The sequence below is a fragment of the Accipiter gentilis genome, chromosome 2 (genome assembly GCF_929443795.1).
Source record: "Accipiter gentilis chromosome 2, bAccGen1.1, whole genome shotgun sequence".
In the NCBI taxonomy this organism is placed as follows: Eukaryota; Metazoa; Chordata; class Aves; order Accipitriformes; family Accipitridae; genus Astur; species Astur gentilis.
In genome coordinates, this window is record NC_064881.1 from 27443751 (window position 1) to 27463717 (window position 19967).

A 19967-nucleotide genomic window follows, 5' to 3' on the forward strand; every position below is an offset into this window, starting at 1 on the left:
CAGTTAAAGTTTAAAGGTTTCTTGTCTTTAGCAAAATAAAAGTAAAACTACTCATGCTCCTGAAGATCTGGCTGGCTTTTTTCCTATGCCAAGATGTCAGTCTAGTGTACAGCATGTTTTCTTTTGTCACTACCGATCTGCCAACAAAGGAATACAGTGACATGTCGACACTGCGGCAGGGTAAATCCTTAAGTGAAAACTGACACACTAGACTGAGGTTTCTGACATTTTTCCTTTTCACTGGAAAACTATATTTAAAGATTATTCTTAAAATAACCTGCTTTAGAACTGCATGTCAACCAGATGCTGGGGAGGGAAGGGGGGGGGGAGGGGGGCAGGTCTAGTAGGCCGTATGTCCTTCTAAAGTTATTCTCCTTTGTATATTTACTAGTAAACAAACACTTTAATGAATCCTACACAAGAACAAGTTTGAGAAGTTTCACTTAAAGAGTTTTGAGAGCTACACACTGAAATTGCCTTCAACACACACTGGGGAAAAAGATCCATAGGACTCCCTCGAAAAAACTCCCAGCGATTAAAAACCAACCAACCAACCAAAGATTACAGTTCTTTGTAACGTTACTTGTAAACAACATACAAATAAGAGTATACTTGCAAGCTTATTTTAATTGACTAACTGCTGCTAAACATAGAAGAAACTGAATGCAAGCAATTTTATTTACATAGTTCAGGGAAAGAAATCTAGTGTCTTATTAAATGCAACTTGAAAGTTTTCTCAACTATTGCAATTACTATTCAACACATTCTCATTTAGCTTCCATTATCATTTGTGACAGAGGTTAAAATATTGCTTTCAGTGCCCAAATGATGTTATTGTAGGTCTTAATACAGTTTTTGAAGGTAATTATATTCATACAAAATAACTACTATTGATGATTGTCAACTGAAGGATGCTTTCAGGAAATACTCAAACTACTGCTTTCCACTTCACTATGCATTGGTATTTACCCATATAAGACGTGATTAAAATCTGTCTTGTTCCCCAATTTTGCCCATTACTTCCACTTTTCAAAGTCAAAAACACTGGACAATTATTTACAAAGAACTTCAAGGAATGCAATGTGTAGGCAGTTCTTTTGTTCTGATCTATGATGAGAGAAGATGTCTCATTTTATTGAAATGGTTATTAACAAGAGACTTCATACCATGAAAGAAGGTATGTATCCACAAAATATTAAGGAATCTCTTGTGTCAAGACAGAGTTTTCAAATTAAGGAAGAAAGCAAGTCGGGGGGGGGGGGGGGGGGGGGGGGGAAGAAAAAGTTAAGCTAGAGGACTACATATCCTAAGGATCTGAGATTTGACACAGCCATATTTGTTGTTCCATTATTACTGCTAAGGAAGGGAGGTGGGAGCAAGCAAAAAGTCCCACTCAAGTATTGGTTTAGAACTTATGGTCAGACAAACTATATGGCTATATAACACAGACAAATTCTGTCACAGCAAAATGTAAAATTATTTATTTTCACTGTAATTGTATTACCATCTCAGGCATTACAAATAAAGTTTTGACTTTTAAAGCATTCAGGCATTTAAAAATTAAAGCATTCAGGAAGAAACAAGCATTTCCATTAGTTTCATAGGGTCCTACTTTCATCTGTAGGCACCCGAGTACCTTCAAAAATCTTTTAAGATCTACATCATACGTTGCTCCTTCACTGATGGATTTCTCATCTTCCAAACAACCTGTCACTTCTTGCATATGTCAATAGAAAGGTTGCTCTTTTCCTGCAAGACAAACAAACCCTCAAATTACTTCAGTTACAAGAGGTCATTTAAACAAAGTTTTCATGGGTCTGCTTATGACCCTTTTCTACTCCATGTACATTTAACAATTTGATATTTTTTAAATGCAAACAGTTCTACTTTCATTAATCATAGAGACTTAATCTGAAATCTCCTTGGAAGACTTTGTCAACACAGTAACATCAGTTCGGCTTCAAATGCTGAGCTATGTATAGGTAGCCCTGATCCCTACATCTCAAAAAATCCCACTGTCTTTCGGGACAAATGCAACCCATAGCCCACTAACTGTAAGAGCAGCATCTCCCTTGTACCAGCCACTCTAGGGAGCTTTCTCCACCTGGAAATATAGCTTTCAGTCATAGATGGGCATATACTTCAGCAATAACTTCAAAAATTCAGAACTCGGGAAGTCTTAAGATGGTAAAGAACTACCTGAATACTAAATTCAGTGGCAAACTGTTGACAACCACCTGCTCCTAAATACAAGCTCATTGACATGTTATAGGATTGACTGTTCATCATTAGAAACTTATTTGGAGGTCTCCTTCTGCCCCTTTTATGCATCATTCATTTAATTTACACATGCATCTCATTAATCCCTCTGGTTTCTGTGCAGAAAAATGGGTGACATGGGATCAGTCAACACAGTGGAATTTTCCCATGTAACCATGAAATCTGCTGCATGAAGGAAACTAAAGTGCAGAGGATAATGGAACAACTGAATACCACTTACTGTTCAGTGTAAGTAAATTAAGTGATTTTGCACACTCCACTGAAAACAAGTCCTGAATAATGATATCATCAGGATACAAACATTCTACTATCATTTCTGGTACTGCTCTATGAAAAGAGTACTGTCTTTAGGTGACTTGTTATCGGGATGCCACAAGCAAAACTGCACAGAAATCCACCTCAGCTTACCTTACAGATCTTGGGAACAGCAACATTAATTTCTCACTATCATGTCAGCTCTACTACAGGATGTCCTTAAAATTAGTCTGTATCTCTCCCACTCTTCTAGAAACCACAAAGGCTATGAGGAAGATTTTTTATTTGTTTTTTTCTTTTTAACTAATGGGAACATCAGTAAGATCTAATGAAAGAGACACAGCTTTCACAGCCTCCCCAAACAATTTTTTTTTTTTCACTGTTTGGGTGACCAAGCACTGCAACAGGCTGTGCAATCTCTCCACAGAGAGGTTGTGAAGTCTCTGCCTGCGAACATATTCAAAACCTGACTGGACGTGATCCTGGGTAAGCTGGTCTAGCTGACTCCGCTTAGGCAGAGGAGCTGGACTAGGTGATCTCAAGAGGTCCCTTCCAAACTAAATGATTCTGGGAAAATTCATTAAAAGCTACCAAAAACATGCTTAGGAAAGAAAAACAAGAAAAAAAAAAAAAACAACAAAACAACCCAAACCCAAACCAAGGCTGTAGATTATAATTCTGTCTCATCACTGAACAGATTAAAAAGAAACAGCACCTGGAAAACACTGTTTGCATCAAAACTAAAACGGTTTGTACTTGTCCTATAGGTTTTCCACTATTAATCAACCTGTTCTCTACTTCAGTGCAGAATGCTCAAACTCTGAAACCCAGTCTCAATAAGCAAGGTGTCACACAAAGTAGGCAATTTAACATGACAGACTGATGTCACCATACAGCACCAGAAGGAGCCTGAAATCACTGCTTTTTCTGGATAAATTTGTTCTGAATTTATTTTCACTTTTTCTTTGATTCTACATGCCTTCTCAGATTACATGGTCAAGAATTATTAAATGTTTTTCCTTCAGTCTACATATTATAAGTAGTATTAAGAAAAATCTGTAACAGGCTCCATTCTTTTATGGGATATTGAGCTTGGGCTATTCTCAAATTTGAGATAAATCCTCTCCTGGAAAGAAAAATTGCTTACTTGGTGTCACTGTTTTAAGAGGAGCTATACACCCAGCTTCACTTTCTGAACAGACAGAGGCCTTGCCTATTTCCATGTTGACTAATCAGTCCCGTATTTCATGAAAGTCTCACTAGTAATGTCTTCCAAGAGATGCAGCTAACTCAGAAGAGGAAATAATGCAGGTCTTTGTCCCATAAAATGTTTGTAGTCATTGGGGTTTTTTTCTTCTAATTTTGAAATGTGTTTTATCACTCCTCATTCTTGAAATTCAACATGTATCTTTTCATACCAATATATGAGACCTGAGAGTAAAATCTATTAGTTGACAGGCCAAGTCAAGTCTAAGGCACTCCTGGGTAACATTCAACTTCTATTCTATTTACAGATTCATATATTTGAATTCCTGTACAGAAAAACTGAATATCTCCAAGTGCTTCAATCTTTTTATAGAAAGTGACTAGCTGGGTACAGTTCACGTGTCTCACTAATAAAATTTTTATTTCAGTATATGATAATGGGATTTCTAACAAGGTTCATATATTTTAACTGAGATCTTACAATGATCTTGGAAACAATGGTAATTTTTAGCTTTTCCTTGCCAACAAGGAAACTGCTTAGTGAAAAACGCTGGTATATCCATACAGACATGCAAAATACATCTTGACACAGTCCACAACCAAAGAACTTACATGTTTAATTCACGTTAATATGCCTCTAAACAAGCTCCCAAACTACTAAAAATTCAATGTCTACACTAAAGTTCAACAGTAGAATACAACAATGGACAGTTTTATCTTATATTAACAGCAAAACATTAACTCTAGTCAATGCAGAAAAAAAAATACAGACTATCACTGATCAAGTTTCATGCTTATAATGTGGAACTAACTTCTGAAGTAGGACTGGCAAGCTAATGATATCACCTTTATATACTAATGAGACCAGTATACTTGCAATACCCTTTTCAACACTGTCTCCTAGATCACAAAGCAAATCACCAACTTTTGCTTTCTTTTAATGAGAACAGGATTTTTTTCCTTTAGCTTCCTATTCAACCATCCATACTTTGTGCTTAAGACACCAATACTGATAATTAAGTAATACACTTTGTTATTCTAACCCAACATCCTAATAAAAGTTTGTAATTTACCTATCCACTTCTGCAGCTGAATAGAATCAGAATACTCACTGCTTTTTTATCTGTATGATAAACTAGCATATGCAGGTGGGGGCTTACATATATATGACTAACACAAAGCAGAGGAAAGACTTTAAGAGCAGGACTCACAAACAGTGAGACACTCTTATTTCTAAAGACAAGACTGTATATAACTGGATACACTTATGACATCATCTTACAGACATAAATCCTCCAGCCCAAAACAATCTCTTAAAACACATGCAACCCATCTTGGCTTGCACCAGTTTTTACTATCCTTCTTTCCCTCTACCCAAATTATTTGCAATTTAGCCATGTCATGAGCAATTTTAGAGTTCATTTGGCCACTGATTCCATTTCTGAGGGGGTCCTCCTTTAGCTATGAACATAACCATGTGAAAGGGTATATATTATCAAAATTTGCCCCCCTTAGAAACTTGAGCGACAGAAGAGGAGGGAAAAGAAGTTAGGAAATTCAAGAGCTAAAACTTCCCTATCTGCAGGCAGGTTTTCAAACAAGTAAAGCTTTCATCTTGAGGACAAATATAACAGTAAGACCAGGGAAGGCTGATTACTGTCATATGTTAGTTTAACTTTGCTTTTCCAAAGAACAGAAATTTAAGAAGTTTAAAACTGCCCTGAATTGTGGCCAACGCAGTAGTCATCTGGACATACTTCTCCAGGATAGGAATACTATTTCTAGAAGAACTACACCCCAATGGCCTCAACATCAGTCTAGTATGTAGCCTGATTTGGTATTATAATGTTCATACCCAAGAACATTTTCCCACACTTGGTGTGTGGAATGCCAACCACTAGATTTTTTTCTCTTAGCATACAAAGTATTTGAGGATTATTTCATCTCAGAGGTTAAGGTGGCACTCCTGGATGTCCTTCACATTCGTCATTCATTTCTCCCCAACAACACAGACCAGAGCTGATGATAACACAAACTGCATTAAGCTCATTAACAGTTTTGTAGTGGACACTGACGGCACGGACAACTTAAACACTGGAATCGACTTTCACAAAGCCAGAAATTTATCAAGATTGTTCTCTTATTTTGAAAAGACAGAGATGGAATTCACATAGAATACCAAAGCTATGCACTGTGATTTCATAACAGAAAGCTTTAATATGATTTCATACTGACTTTACATTTGGAAACATATCTTTTGCCTGAAAACAAAGAAAAAACCCTTTTCCTTTGTATGGTACTTGCCATGGTAAGATGCCAAATACTGACTGAGGAAGTTATGTACAAAAGTAACAGAGCTGAACTGCACAATCTGTCTTTTGAAGGTTTTATCAATTTGGCAGGGTAGTCTGAAGAAAAATGTTCCCTATCACATGGGTTGTCAAACCCTCCATGACTGTTTTTATAACTTCACTTAATACAAAAAATGCACTTACTGGCTTTTCAAGAACAATTGGATGATCAGGAAGAAACTCTGGCTTCTTCTGAGAGAGGGAAACACTGGCAAGTTTCAGAAGGAAATCTCTGCTGTATTTGATCCTTTCTGTGAATACACAAAATCACTAAGTTCAACATTGTTGTTTAAGGCATTAAAGTTGGGAATTCAGAGAACTGGTTTGGTTTGTTATAGAAGGGTGGAAATGCTGCATGTGGAATAGAAAAATCAATATTAAAACCAGCAGTAAGTTAAGTCTGACCTTGCATCAGGATAATTTGTAGTAAATTACAGAGCATTTCACCTTAACTCTTATCAAATTGACTTAGTAAATATGGAAGACTATTCCAAGCTAATAAGGGTTTGTTGTTTTAACACAAAAGAACAAAAAAAAGGTGAATCCAACCTTATACTACAGACTCCCTATATCTTGTTCTAATTAACAGAAACACCACAAACTGGTCTTGAAACCCTAAGAAAATCTGTTTATAACTCACACAAAGTGGCACACATTTCTATGGCACAGATAAAAAAAACGGAGTGTCTCTTTTCTTGGTGCTATTAAGTTGATGTCTTTCAACAGCTAAAAGTAATTATGAGATCTGCATTTAAACTGGCAAATGGATCAATACCAGTGAAACAGTTTTGAGGGTTTTACACCGAATCAACAAGAGTCAGTTAGAATGTGCATGTTATCATTTGAGTTTGTACCAATATCTCTACTCTAGCGTAGCCTCAGATATAATACATCTACCCATGTCCGTATTTTAAGCTGACATTCTTAAACAAGAGCAGAAACAAGAGAAAAGGAATTAGGCAAAGAAGGGACAAACTTTACCTCTGATCCTCAGTGACAAATAAGTTTATTCCTTTAGGAATAACAGGCTTCCTGTAAGACTGTTCGGTGGATGAGGAATTGGCTGGATGGTCACATCCAGAGAGTAGTGGTCAATGGTTCAATGTTCAGATGGAGATCAGTGACAAGCGGTGTCCCTCAGGGGTCCATATTGGGACCAGTACTGTTTAATATCTCCAACAATGACATAGACAGTGGGATCGAGCGCACCCTTAGCAAGTCTGCAGATGACACCAAGCTGAGTTCGTACGGTTGACATGCCTGAGGAACAGAATGACATCCAGAGGGGCCCAGACACCATCCAGAGAGACCTGGAAGTGAGCCCATGTGAACCTCATCATGTTCAACGTGGCCAAGTGCCAGGTCCTCCACCCAGATCAGGGCAACCCCTGGTATCAATACTGGCTGGGGGATGAAGGGACTAAGAGCACCCCTGCAGAGAAGGACTTGGGGGTACTGGTGGATGAAGTGCTGGACACGACCCAGCAATGTGCGCTTGCAGCCCAGAAAGCCAACTGTATCCTGGGCTGCATCAAAAGAAGCGTGGCCAGCAGGTCAAGGGAGGTGATTCTGCCCCTCTACTCCACTCTCATGAGACCCCACCTGGAGTACTGCATCCAGCTCTGGAGCCCTCAACACAGGAAATACATGGACCTGTTGGAGCAGGTCCAGAGGAGAGCCACAAAAATGATCAGAGGGATGGAACACCTCTCCTACGAGGAAAGGCTGAGAGAGTTGGGGTTGTTCAGCCTTGAGAAGAGAAGGCTCTGGGAAGACCTTATTGCAACCTTTCAATACTTAAAGGGGATTTACAAGAAAGACGGGGACAGACTTTTTTAGTAGGGCCTGTTGCAACAGGACAAGGGGTAATGGTTTTAAACTACAAGAAGGTAGATTCAAACTATATATAAGGAAGACATTTTTTACAATGTGGGTGGTAAAGCACAGGAACAGGCTGCCTGGAGAAGTGGTAGATGCCCCAATCCCTGGAAATATTCAAGGTCAGGTTGGATGGGGCTTTGAGTGATCTGGTCTAGCTGAAGATGTCCCTGCTCATTGCAGGGGGGTTGGACTAGTTTTAAAGGTCCCTTCCAACCCAAACTATTCTATGATTCTAAGAGAAAGCAAGGAATTGACTGAGATAGCCATAAAAAGCACTTCATAACTGTAGAGACAGATAATTGAAGGCATACTACCACCTAACAGGTATCAAATGGAAATTATCTAGAACTGAAGGTACAGCTGGAAATAAGGAAATTTCACAGTGCAATAGAAGGGGGGTGGAAGGAGAGACTTATTTGTAGGTAGTACCTGAACAACAGGACCTCTAAAGTTGTGTTACTCTGAAGGAAAGGATTACAACAATCAGCCAACAAAAGCCCTTTGAAAATGAAGTGTTGCAAAAAGTTTGACATTATGGACAAATGTGGAGTAGACTCAGGAAGGCATCACAGAGCAATTAACCTCTAAAAAAGATCCAAAGTGATGGCTTATATAAGAGACCAGGATCTGATGAGAAGCAATTTAAGATCTTGTAGAACACAATACTCTCTACACACCACAAGCAGAATCAGTGAAAGGATCTGAAAGCCACCACCAACAGACAGAACTTGACAAGCCTGGCACCAAACCAGATCCAAGGCACAGAACATTATTCTATTTACCAAGATCAAGAACAGAAGAAACAAACCTGAACCTGAAAGGGGATACATGGAAGACTTATTTTCAAGTCAGTAACACACAAGAGTGTAGAATTACTGCTCAAGAACCTGGGTGATGCTAACCTCATACAGAGGAAAAATAGGAAAGGCTTAATAGAACTTAACAGAATTCTTTCAATTCTTGAGTACTACCAGCAACAGAACAAACCAGGTCTTCTGATATTACTTAAGGCTTGGAGATTACAGATGTGGAGATATGAGATGCCTGATTACAGGAAGACATTAACAGAAAAAATTGTCTCAATGAACCGATGATCTAACCTGTATTACTATCACAGTTCCTGTGACATGTTTAAGAATGAAGAATTAGGCAGGAAGCAGTGCAGAGAAGGGCTATGAAAATACATTTGGAACCTGACATTATCCATTAATGAAAAAAAAGAGTTAAAGTTTGGCTTGTTTAAACTACCAAACCATGACCTATTAGGCTTTAAGAGTACTGAGTGACAGGCAGTACAGAAAGAAAAGCATAAGGAGCAAACATTAAGGACAGTGTTGACACAAAAACAAACTGTCCAAGACTAATACAAGAAATTAAGTGATTTCTAACCATCAGAAAATTAGTATCTCAGAAGCACTGTAGTAAGAGTAGAAAAGGAAGCCAAACTACTAAGTTCTTAAATTGGTTGCATGCAATAGTCTGTATGCCGTGACTGACCCCTGCAACAGGCTAAAGGATGTAACTCAAATCTGTACTTCCACACACAGAAGCCATTTACACAAAACCAGGATTTTGTGTGAAGAAGCTTTTTTATGTTTGGAGCTTGTTTTTCTTGGTTTTGGCTTTTTTTTTTTTTTTTAAGAAAAAAAGAGAAAAGAAAAAATAAAGAGACAGGTAAACCCTTATATATGCAAGCAAGTCTACCAGTGGAGGTTTCCCATCTTAGTTATGGCCAAGTTTTAACACTTTCTCTAGCGTGCTATGTGAAAACCAGAAATGCTTCATATTGTTCTCAAATTGTGGCATGGAAGGAAGCCGAACTCTCAAAGCACTGGCTAATCAGAAAAAATGATACACAGCCCACATCTCTTCAAAGTTTAACTGTCTTCCATCTAGAAAATACAACTCTGACACAGATGTCCATACAATATTTTACCTTTTTTTGCTTCTGATTCATGCTGTTTTGGTTGACAGGACATCATAGTTTGAGTTAAGATCTTCACTTCAGTCATTTCAGATAACTAAAACAGGGAGGAAAGAGTTAATTTTTTTTTATATATTTCACAAAATTAAGTTATGGAGCTTGTTTCCTTTAAGCATATTAGAACAAGGATGTATGTTTCTAAGTTTCTTAGTTAAAAATAAGAGTTGTAGTACAGTTTCAGTAATCAATTTTGCTTTTACCAGTCACCAAGATTTTGGACAATTAATACTTTCTCTGCATGAAGAAAACTGGATTCTGTTCATTTTTTCTACTCCTTGCAATTGAATCACCATCTTCTTTTCAGTATAGAACAGTCTGAAAAGGAACAGTCTTGCACAAATTACACTGTAGTCAGAACTGTATCTATTTATAACAGTTGATGCATCTCTGACTTGAAGGATGAAGGTCCTGCAAAATAACTGCAGAAAACTGTAAATAGGAATACTGGTAATGTAAAATGCCTGAGAAGTTTAATTTGAACCTGTATAATGTTTGTTACTCTTGATAACATACAATAAAGGAATAGTTCAATGACTGACATCGGCACATTTGAGACAGCAATCTTTCAGACAATTTTACAGTGCTATTGCTAGTTTTTAAAAAGAACACAATTATCTCCTCCTTTTCTCTTATCTCACCCAGAACACAGCCAGAAGCTGCTACACTGGGGAATAATAAAAGCAGGAAGTACTTTCCTTAAGACCAAAAGAGAGACTTGGATTCTCTCACTTTGCGAAAGGTTTCATAAGCATCAAGACTCAACATCTACAGTAGAACAATGAGTTCCTTCCAGATGCCAAAACCTTGAAGTGAGTGGTTTGGAAAGCAGTTTACCCTCAACAGTTTGTCCTGGTTCCCAAAAGGCTCCACAGGTTTGGCTGAGGAGTTTTATTCTCATTCTGAGACAGATTTTGGGAGGAGGGTGGGGGCAGGCAGAACTGAAATTTTGGGAAGCATTTGTCAAAAGTGAAAGAGATCCTACTTTCTGGACAGAGACAGCAGTTAACATTTTGTACCATAACTGCACCACCAGCTTTCATTGTGTACCAAAACTACAAATTGTGAAATGGCAAAATATTTCTAGTATATTATCCACCCTGCTCGTGCTTCCATTTTCAGTGGTTGAAATTTAGTTATCTTTTCCTGATTTTTCTAAAACTTCTGGGGAAAAAAATATGAAAAATCGACAGATTTCAGAGAACGACATTAACAAGAGAACCATCCGGCAAATTCTAACTGCTTTGTGATGTTCAACTAGTCTTTGCAAATCTTAGCTATTCAAAGGCTCTTTCTAAGTACAAACAAGGATTTAACACATTCTCAAATCCACAAGAAAAAAAGACATGCATGATAAAGCAAAATTTACAGCAATGTGCCACACAATGTCACCACAATATTTTTATATTTTTCTTGCACCATTTCCCATCACATCATCCTGTCAACTGCTTTATAATGAGTTCTATTATGTTTGGGTTTCAGTCCAAAACTTAGCATTTGATTTGAGTATCACCACTCACAACAATAGTCTTATACATGTTCCTATATCTGAATTTCATCTACAAAGAACAGAATCCATCTATAAAGAATATCCCTAGAGCAGGGCATGTATTTCTGAAGCTAAACATAATTTTTAAATGGTAGTGAAGAAGTAGTAAATTAAAACTGATACTGACTGATAGAGACTTTTCAACTCTCGCTACTTCAAGTAGATCTGAGGTAGTGGACTCAACACTCTTCAGATCTTCTGAAAATTCTTTGCATACCCTGAAGTAAAAAAAATTATTCTTTGCTTTAAATTAGCCAGTTAGGGCACAGTGAGTATTCAGGCACTTTCACTCTGAACACCAGTTTGGCGGAAATTCCCTAGAATCAAGGCTAACATCTTAGATACAAGGACTATCACTGTGCTCATTATTAACAGTAGCTCTTCTCTACTTCCTCTAACGCTTAAGACTAAAAGGTGACTAGAAGTTCCTCAGATAGCAGTTTTAATTCTGTAATTCATGGTTCTTTATACTCAGAGCTGAATCTAACATTGAACAGTACTCGTGATGTGCCATAATGATGATTCTTTTTTCCTGGCAGAAGTCTAAGCAGCTTTAAGTGCGCCAACTAAATATCCAAGAGTAAAGCAGTTTGGAGAACTCAGTTGCCAGATTCTTCTTCAGTTCTTTCGCAGCTTTAAGAACCTGGTTTGTCAGAGTTGGGGTTTTTTTTTTTGTTTCTAAGACCTCTTATTTTTTAAAATCTATTTATAAGTTAGTGGCAAATACAATCTGCTTTACTTTTTCAAATCTTCACCATTCATCATGCTTTCAAAAAAGTAACTTGCATTTCCTGTATCCTAATCTATAGCAATTTCTCTCCAATAGATGGTCTCTACATAAGTCTATGACTGGTATAAAAAGTTGTAACAAGTTGATTTCCTTTAGCAATACTAAGTGTTATGTCAACAGCTGTTCTTGGTTTTCACCTCACAGTGTGTTTAGTGTTGTGCTCATTTATCTTCTGTAAAAGGAAATATATTGGAGGAAGAAGGAAAGGTGATGAGGATAATTAAAGTGTTATGACTGTAGATACAGAGCACTATTACTGTCTTGCCAAAAAGGCAGTAAGATTTAAAGTACCTGAGATATAATTACAATTTTGAAGAACAAGTTCTTGAAGTACATATACAAGTTCTGAAACACACATATATATATTATTCTAGGAATGGGGACATTATTTCACCATATCCGGAGCCAAAGAGCAAATGGACAACAACGTACAGCTTTCTCATATAATCACTGATGCTTTTTGAAGCACAGAGAATGTTCAGCAAGATTCATTAAAGACTGGTAATGCACAACTCTGTATCATCAGATTCAGGTCCAGATATCTTCAGAACTAGATACTGAATGTTCCTACATAGAAAAATATTCTGTGAAGTTGCTATGCCTGCCTTCAGGCCAATGCTGCCCATCAAGTAGGGATTCACAGGGTACTATCAGGTGGTATTTGGAGGTAACCCATGCAACAGCTGACAGTCCAAAGCATTAAAAACTTTTTCAATATCCTATGCCAAAGAAAAAGTTTAAAAAAGAAAAAATACAGCTATACTAACATCAAAGAAATGCATATCTACATGTAGCCAAATACTAATGAAACTGAGTATTACAACACTGCTGACCACAAGCCTATTCTAAAAGGTAACAGTTTGTTCTCCTCAATACATACTGATCAAGAGACAAGCATTAACTGTTAATGTCCCTATGTGTGGTCAAGGATAGGCTGCCAACACCTTGACTTTTTTTTTCATTTTTAATGTCAAAGGCAGCTTCCAGAAGCTTCATACAATAAAGGAAGGATTACAGGATTATTAGACCTCTTTTAAAATAAAAAAATGAAGGCACAGACAATTGGCCTAACAACAACAACAAATTTTAAAACTTTCAATATATTTTGAAGAATATTCAAATCATGAAACATTAAGCATTTCAGTTGGAACACTACAAACTTCATTTTGCAGCAAATAGCTACAACCAATTTCAAGTTTGAAGGACACATTGTACCATGTCTAAAACCAAATATTTCTGGCAATAAAGCATTAATTAGAGTGTGTCTCAGGTTTTTTTTTTGAATGCTAAGGCCCATTTATTGCCCAGTCCAGCAGAGACAATGAAACAGAACTACTGAATGCACTGGAACTGTTTAATTATCTAGTTTTGTGAAGTTTGCTGCCTCAAATGAATTTGGGCACGTGCTAACAAAACAAAACAAAAATTATGTCTAATGTTACTCTTTACAAGTAATAAGCAAAAACTGAGTATGTGTACTTTGAGTTTAAAATAGCTGTCTTAAAATCAATGAAGACTAAAGAAACGCCACACAGACTTTCATAAGACTCTTAAATAAGTAACTCAGAAGATGTATTTTTCAGCTACTAGTGCATGCAAATATCAGGGAAAGGCATTCCTGAAACTTATACTTCTTTTTAACACTTCTGACACTGCTGGTTTATACCATACAGATTCAAGGACACTCCTAGCTGGAAATAGAATTTACTTTTTATTTGGTAATATAAGGGATCAGCTGACCCTCAATTTATAGCACTCCAGAACAGACTCCATCAACTTCGTCATCTACTATTTACTCAATACTCACCCAGTCAACCTTACTCTGCAAACATACTTCAATGTTGCTGGGTAATTCAGCCTGAAAGTTTAATGCACTGGCTGATGCCAGTGAAGGTAAGAGAAAATATTAAGAAAACGTATTTTAAATAGACTCCACATTTTTATTTCGTGATGCTTGCTACAAGAACATCACTGAAATCCAACTGCAAAGAGATTATACAGGCATTTATACACAACTTAAAAGCTCTAAATCACCACAGGACCATTTTTCCATTTCTTCCATGAATTTTAAACAAAGTAAGAATTTATCATGTCACTTCACTTCTGTCCACATTAGCACAACTGTCACTGTTTCTCTGGCCACCAAAAATTTCTAACGTAACAATAATAAGAGCTGTAATACTGCATATCTAGAAGGCATACAGAGATTTAAAAACAAAACCAAAATATACACACCTGACATAAATACTGCATGATTTTTTTCTTAGGCTTGTTTGTTTGTTTTAAACTTGTATGAAGGCTAGATAAGAATAGTACAGTGCAGTATATTGTAACTGCAATAAAACCTAAAGAATAATCTATTCCTTAGATTATGTGTATTTTATGTTTTCAATAGCAGGAGTCAACTAACCCAAGAAATCCAAATCTAATAGAGAATCCTGATCCAGCTTTCTGAAGCCAGAATTTCAGATGCCAAGCTACCATCTTGGTAGAGAAGAACACCACCAAAGAGAGTTCTGCATAAACCTAATGCAGTTTAAATTCAGATTTTCTCACAGAGATGATGTAGTAAGATCAACACAGAGGAAGATATTTATACAGCACTGTAGTTTGAACAAAGTAATTAAAATCCAAGTCATCTTACAAGTTGTTATTTCCTTAAAAGCAACTGAAGCTTTGGCAAAGTGAACTGTATCTTAGCCATGCTACTCACCTTGTTTAGAAGACAGATGATGCACAGGTCGTGCTGTCTGAAGGGATTTACCAATAAACTTTTTAGTTTCCTTTAACATTTTGAAGCATCACACTTTAAAAAAGCAGCAGAAGTCAATACAGAGCATTCAGTTTCACATATGGATGTTAAGTAAGGAGAACAGTCTATCTACCACTCGTTAGTTGCATTTGGCAAGAGGATACACTGTATTTTAGTATCTGGGCAGGAAAAAGAATAAAGGCCTAACACAGAAATTTTTCTTAGATGAGCGAATGTGCCGGATAAAATTTGCATAAAGACAGAATCAGACATCTCATTTCTCCTTCCAACTGAGCTACCCTAGCTGCTTCTCAAAAAGATTTTTTTTCCTGTACGTATGTCTGTACACTTGAAGAAAGAAGATGGGGACACGTAATGGAAATGAATGTATTTTCTAACAATTTAATTCAATGGGGTTTTAATTAATTAACATCAGTGTACCCTTTACAGTCTACTGGCTGCATAGGAGTTCCTTTTATCTCTCTCTCTCTCTACATAAAATTGCATAATTGTTTCTTAATATCTACTATAGTTAAATTAATAGAGTTTTGCATCTTCCCACTCAGTTTACCTGCTATAGAAGCACAAAAAACTGCTAAGGTGATGCTGGGCTGACAAATCCCCCACTATAAGCAAACCATCCGTCGTAAAACCTTAATTTGTAATATCTATATCATAATTCTTCTCCTTACCACCCCCATCTCACTTGTCAACTGGGAGATTTCATGATTTGAAGGAACTTCATCTTCTTTTAGAGAAAAAGAATAGCAGAAACAACAGTCAACACAATAATAATGGTACTGAAATTCTGTTTTCTCTAAGAGACTTTACAAGACAAGGGAATAATTGTTATAACAAAAATGATTTACAGGAAACTATCATGACTTCAGGAGTTAAAACTACAGAGATTATTATCCAATTCCAGTATAGAACAGGAAAAGTAAGAAAAGTTAGGCTATTTCAAATATGATCCAGTATCACTCCCCACTTAAACTGGTCTTTGCATTATGGAAAGAAAAAAAAAAATCATCTGACAATTTACTACATTATAATCTTTCAAACTTGAACACTGAACTTTTAATACATTCAAGTAAGAGTTTTCCAACATAGCCAGTTTGAACCCATTCGGGTCTAGAAACCAACTGTTAAATGGTTGCTGTTGAGCTAAAGCTAGGAAAAAAGTTCTGGTTTGATTCCCTGGTTTTCCCATCTTCTCATTTTAAAAAGAAAGACTTGAAAGCTGTAATCAAAAGCAACAATAACAATTCCTGCAGATGAATGAACTGAGACTACTGATGTGGAAGATATATTTCATTTTATCCATATTAGGAATGCTTGTTTAATTCATATTTATACTAGATACTAAATTTCTGCATAAAGCAATGCGGTAATAGTATTTGCATTGGAAGATAAAAAAAAGCAAGTTTTCTCCCATATCCTGACTGCAAATGATATGCACACTTTTTTAAAATTGGAAAAACAGTTAAGCAGCTAGGTAGATTCTAGAACATAGCACACCTGTATTTTTTAAGGCATTCCCCGGATGATGAAAATAAGATGACTTGTGGTGACAGCAAAACAATACATTCTGTCCCTCCGCCCCCCCCCCCCCCCTTTCCATGAGGAAGTCTAAGAAACCACATACTCCCAAAGCAAGCAAAACAGAAAAGAGTATGAGCAAGAGGGGGGCATTTGGGCAGAGGTGAAATCAAGTGCAGTGTTGTAACAGCTCTATTTTCTCCTTTAAGCAGAAGGAGGTGGCTAGAAAAGATCTCCACAAGTTATCTAGCCCACCTTCTAGATTAATACAGTGTTCTATCTGACTAGTATCAAGAAAAGTGGAGAAAGATTAGTTTTAATAGCCAAGAAATAAACTGCTTCCATGAGAGACTATTGCTGCAGGGGTACCTCCTGCACCCCAAGACTTCCCCCTCACAAAGAGCGTATTGTTCCTCAGGAGTTATTCCAACTGGCGTCCTGCCCACTAGAAAGGGAGCCTTCTGCAGTAGCGAACAGGCCCAGCAGGATTTCTGTATGACTTTTTTTTTTTTCTTTTGAGCGCCTCAACAAGTTGGATATTCACAGCACACAGCTTACGAGGGCCCACCAAAAATGTTCTTTGGAAGACTCCTTCCTGAACACGTGAAAGAGAATCAACACAACTTTTGTGAAAAGTCCTCCGAGCCCAGCAGGCCCACGAGTAACCAGAAACTGGCCATCTCCCCTTGCCCAAAGGGGCACACCACTGTTTCCCTGGGAGCCCCCCGAACGCCTACCACATCTCACGGGAAAACGAAACGGCTCTCCGCCAGCCAGCCGGACAGCGGCCGCCTCCCTGCTGCGCGGCCCTCCCCGGCCGCTCACCTCGCCGCTCGCCAGCCCCTCCCGCCCTCCTTTGGGCCGAGGGATCCCAGGGGCTGCCCCAAGCCCGCAGCCCACCTCTAACCGCCTCCCCGGGCAGCGTCCCCAGCCGCCGGCCGCGCCTCTGCCCCACCGCCCCGAAGAGGCTGCGAGGCGCCGCTCTCCCTCAGCGGCGGGCGGGGCCGGCCTTCGCGCGGCGGCTTCGCCACAGCCGCGTGCTGGGCGGGGTCGGGCGCCGGCGGCCGTTCAACGGTCGCGCCGCCGGCGGGTGGCGGCCGCAGGCTAGCGGCGGCCTCCGGCGTCCCTTAGCGGGGCTGCCGTCGCTTCTTCCCGCTACCTGTTGTGGTTTAGGGAGGGGGCGCAGGCCTGAGGGTGCCTCGTGAGGCGCGGCGGCTTTTGTCGGCCCCGTCAAGGAGCAGGAAAGGCAAGATTTGGTGCTGCCGCCAGCTCCCTCTTCTGTCGGGACTGAGACTAGAAGCGGAGGTGGTGTCGTTCGTAGCCCTTAGAACTACTCCTCCGTCCCACAGAGCGTAGTCGCGTTTCGTCAGGGCCTTACAGTGAAAATTAGGAGGAAATAAGTGACTTTTGAACACAATTGTGAGGCCTCCACAACTAGACTCGTCCAGAAAGAAAAGGAAAATCCACAGGCGTGAGAGAGCTGTCAGGTGCGGTTAGTGAATCAGAACGGCCCTTGCCAGCCGGCCCAGTTGCACCAACCACTTAACACGGGGATGAGGGACCAGAGGATGGCCACCAGCTTTTCATTTATGTAAGTGATGACATCCTGCATGTTTTGGAAGTCAAAATATATTTTTGCTTGCAACGTGTAACCAACAATAACAATGGATATACCCTGCTAACTCCCAAAGGGCACACTAAAATTCCCTGATGTTAATTTGCTAGATTCTGGGTAGTCACCTTACTTAAATTACGTCAGTACACAATGTTAATGAAAAGTCCTTAACTTTTTTGTTAAACTTTTTGTTCTTTTTTTAGTATTTCATAGCACCTACTAACTCTGATTCCAGAGGTTCAGAACAGGTAGGTAACATCAAGTACGCAACTTAGATAAATAGCAAGTACTTAAATAATAGGTATTTAATTATTAATATTCAATGTTAAGATTTACAGTCCTGGTTTGTTACATATAAAGATGTTTTTGTACCACCAAGCATCTTGGTTCTTCTTTGCTGCAATCTCTGAATTTTGTTTTTCTTCAAGTCAGGTATGGAGAGTTGAATACTGTTCCTGAAATAGAGGCTAATACATACATGTCATGCTCCCATAGTCTTCTCAAATCATCTTCCAGTTAGTTCCCTGAACTGTTCGTGCATGGTGCACCATCACATTCTTTTTGCAGACACTGATTCAGTACAGCTGCATACTCACTAACCCACTTGCTGCCACTTAAAGTCTGGTTTGAAGTAACTTCTCCCAAGTGAATTAGTTTATATTCAGACATATCATATTCCTTCTGACCCATCATCTAGTCTCACAAGATTATCATGTAAAACAGTTACTCCCCTATTCATGTCAACCATTTCCCTTAGCTAAATTAGAACTAATTATCAATTATTAATATGTAAGTGCACATAAATATTAAATGTCTGCTGCTACTCCAGAACAGTTACCAACGGGAAAGTCAATGGGACAACCAAGATAAATGTATGGTTTTTCATGGGCGCTGTTGTGGTTTTTGAAAGAAGCACGTAAGGTGCTGCGAACCAGATTTGCACAACTCTTTTTGTGGTTGAACTATCAAAATGGTATCGTGTACAGTGATGTAGAATTACATATCCTTCTGGTATTTGTGCAAATTGAAATATGCTAAGGATGAACTAAACTGTAAAAAACCTCACTTGTGTATTTCATAGGGCCTGTAGACTGGGCTGCTGCTGTTAATATGTAGGGAAGGAGAAGGGGCAGGAGCAGAAATAGGGCAAGAGGAAAGAAATGGAGTGTGCCAGTTATTTTGAAAGCTTGTTGCTCCTGGGCCTGCTGGGAAGATGGGAATATTAGAGCTGGTAATGGCTGTTTTTTGAGGTGCCGACTGTCCCAGCAGGAATAGTTAGCACCTCACACACTGCTGCCCATGAGTTGGCAATACCAGCAGTAGCAATGAGGCCAGCCTTCCAGCAGTCTGGCGTAGGCAGAGGGAGCACTGGACTGCAGCCATTTTGCAGATCCCAGCAACCTGCTGTCTTAAGCAACTTCGCCTGTGCCTAGAGAGAATCCTGCTTATGATCGTGGGAAATGAAAATACAAGCTAATGTTTTTTCCACTTTATCAGTTGTCTCATAGTGTGCCTGGTGCTGGTAGTTACCCTACTGGAAATTTCTACTTCATTTGGTTTTGTTTATGTTCTTACATTACATGATGATAATCTAGTGTTCTCTCAAATACCTGATATATACAATAATTAATTTAAAGAGCCAATGACAGGTCTAGACAAGAGACATTTATTATATATATAGCAAAATATAAATATTAAAGGTTTTATTGCCGTGTGAACAAAACGCATGTATGTAGAAAAAGTCCACCCCCAAACCAACTGCCTTTTT

General features: G+C 38.6%; 1 protein-coding gene across 1 annotated transcript; it reads right to left on the reverse strand.

Moving 5' to 3' along the window:
* Window positions 1-1710: 1710 nt before the first annotated feature.
* On the reverse strand, window positions 1711-15085 carry C2H8orf88 (chromosome 2 C8orf88 homolog). The gene is made up of 5 exons (XM_049827555.1): window positions 15007-15085; window positions 14101-14171; window positions 9910-9994; window positions 6237-6343; window positions 1711-1749 (listed from the first exon to the last, which is right to left on the reverse strand). Exons 1-5 carry the CDS (start codon window positions 15083-15085, stop codon window positions 1711-1713), a joined length of 381 nt encoding a protein of 126 aa, XP_049683512.1.
* Between the last annotated feature and the right edge of the window lie 4882 nt (window positions 15086-19967).

Coding starts and splice junctions, on each gene's coding strand:
- C2H8orf88 (XM_049827555.1), bottom strand. CDS start 15,085: ATGTTAAAGGAAACTAAAAAGTTTATTGGTAAATCCCTTCAGACAGCA. Junction 9,995..14,100: donor TGCAGAGTAAGGTTGACTGG/GTGAGTATTGAG, acceptor TCCCTGTTTTAG/TTATCTGAAATGACTGAAGT. Junction 6,344..9,909: donor TGAATCAGAAGCAAAAAAAG/GTAAAATATTGT, acceptor GTGTATTCACAG/AAAGGATCAAATACAGCAGA.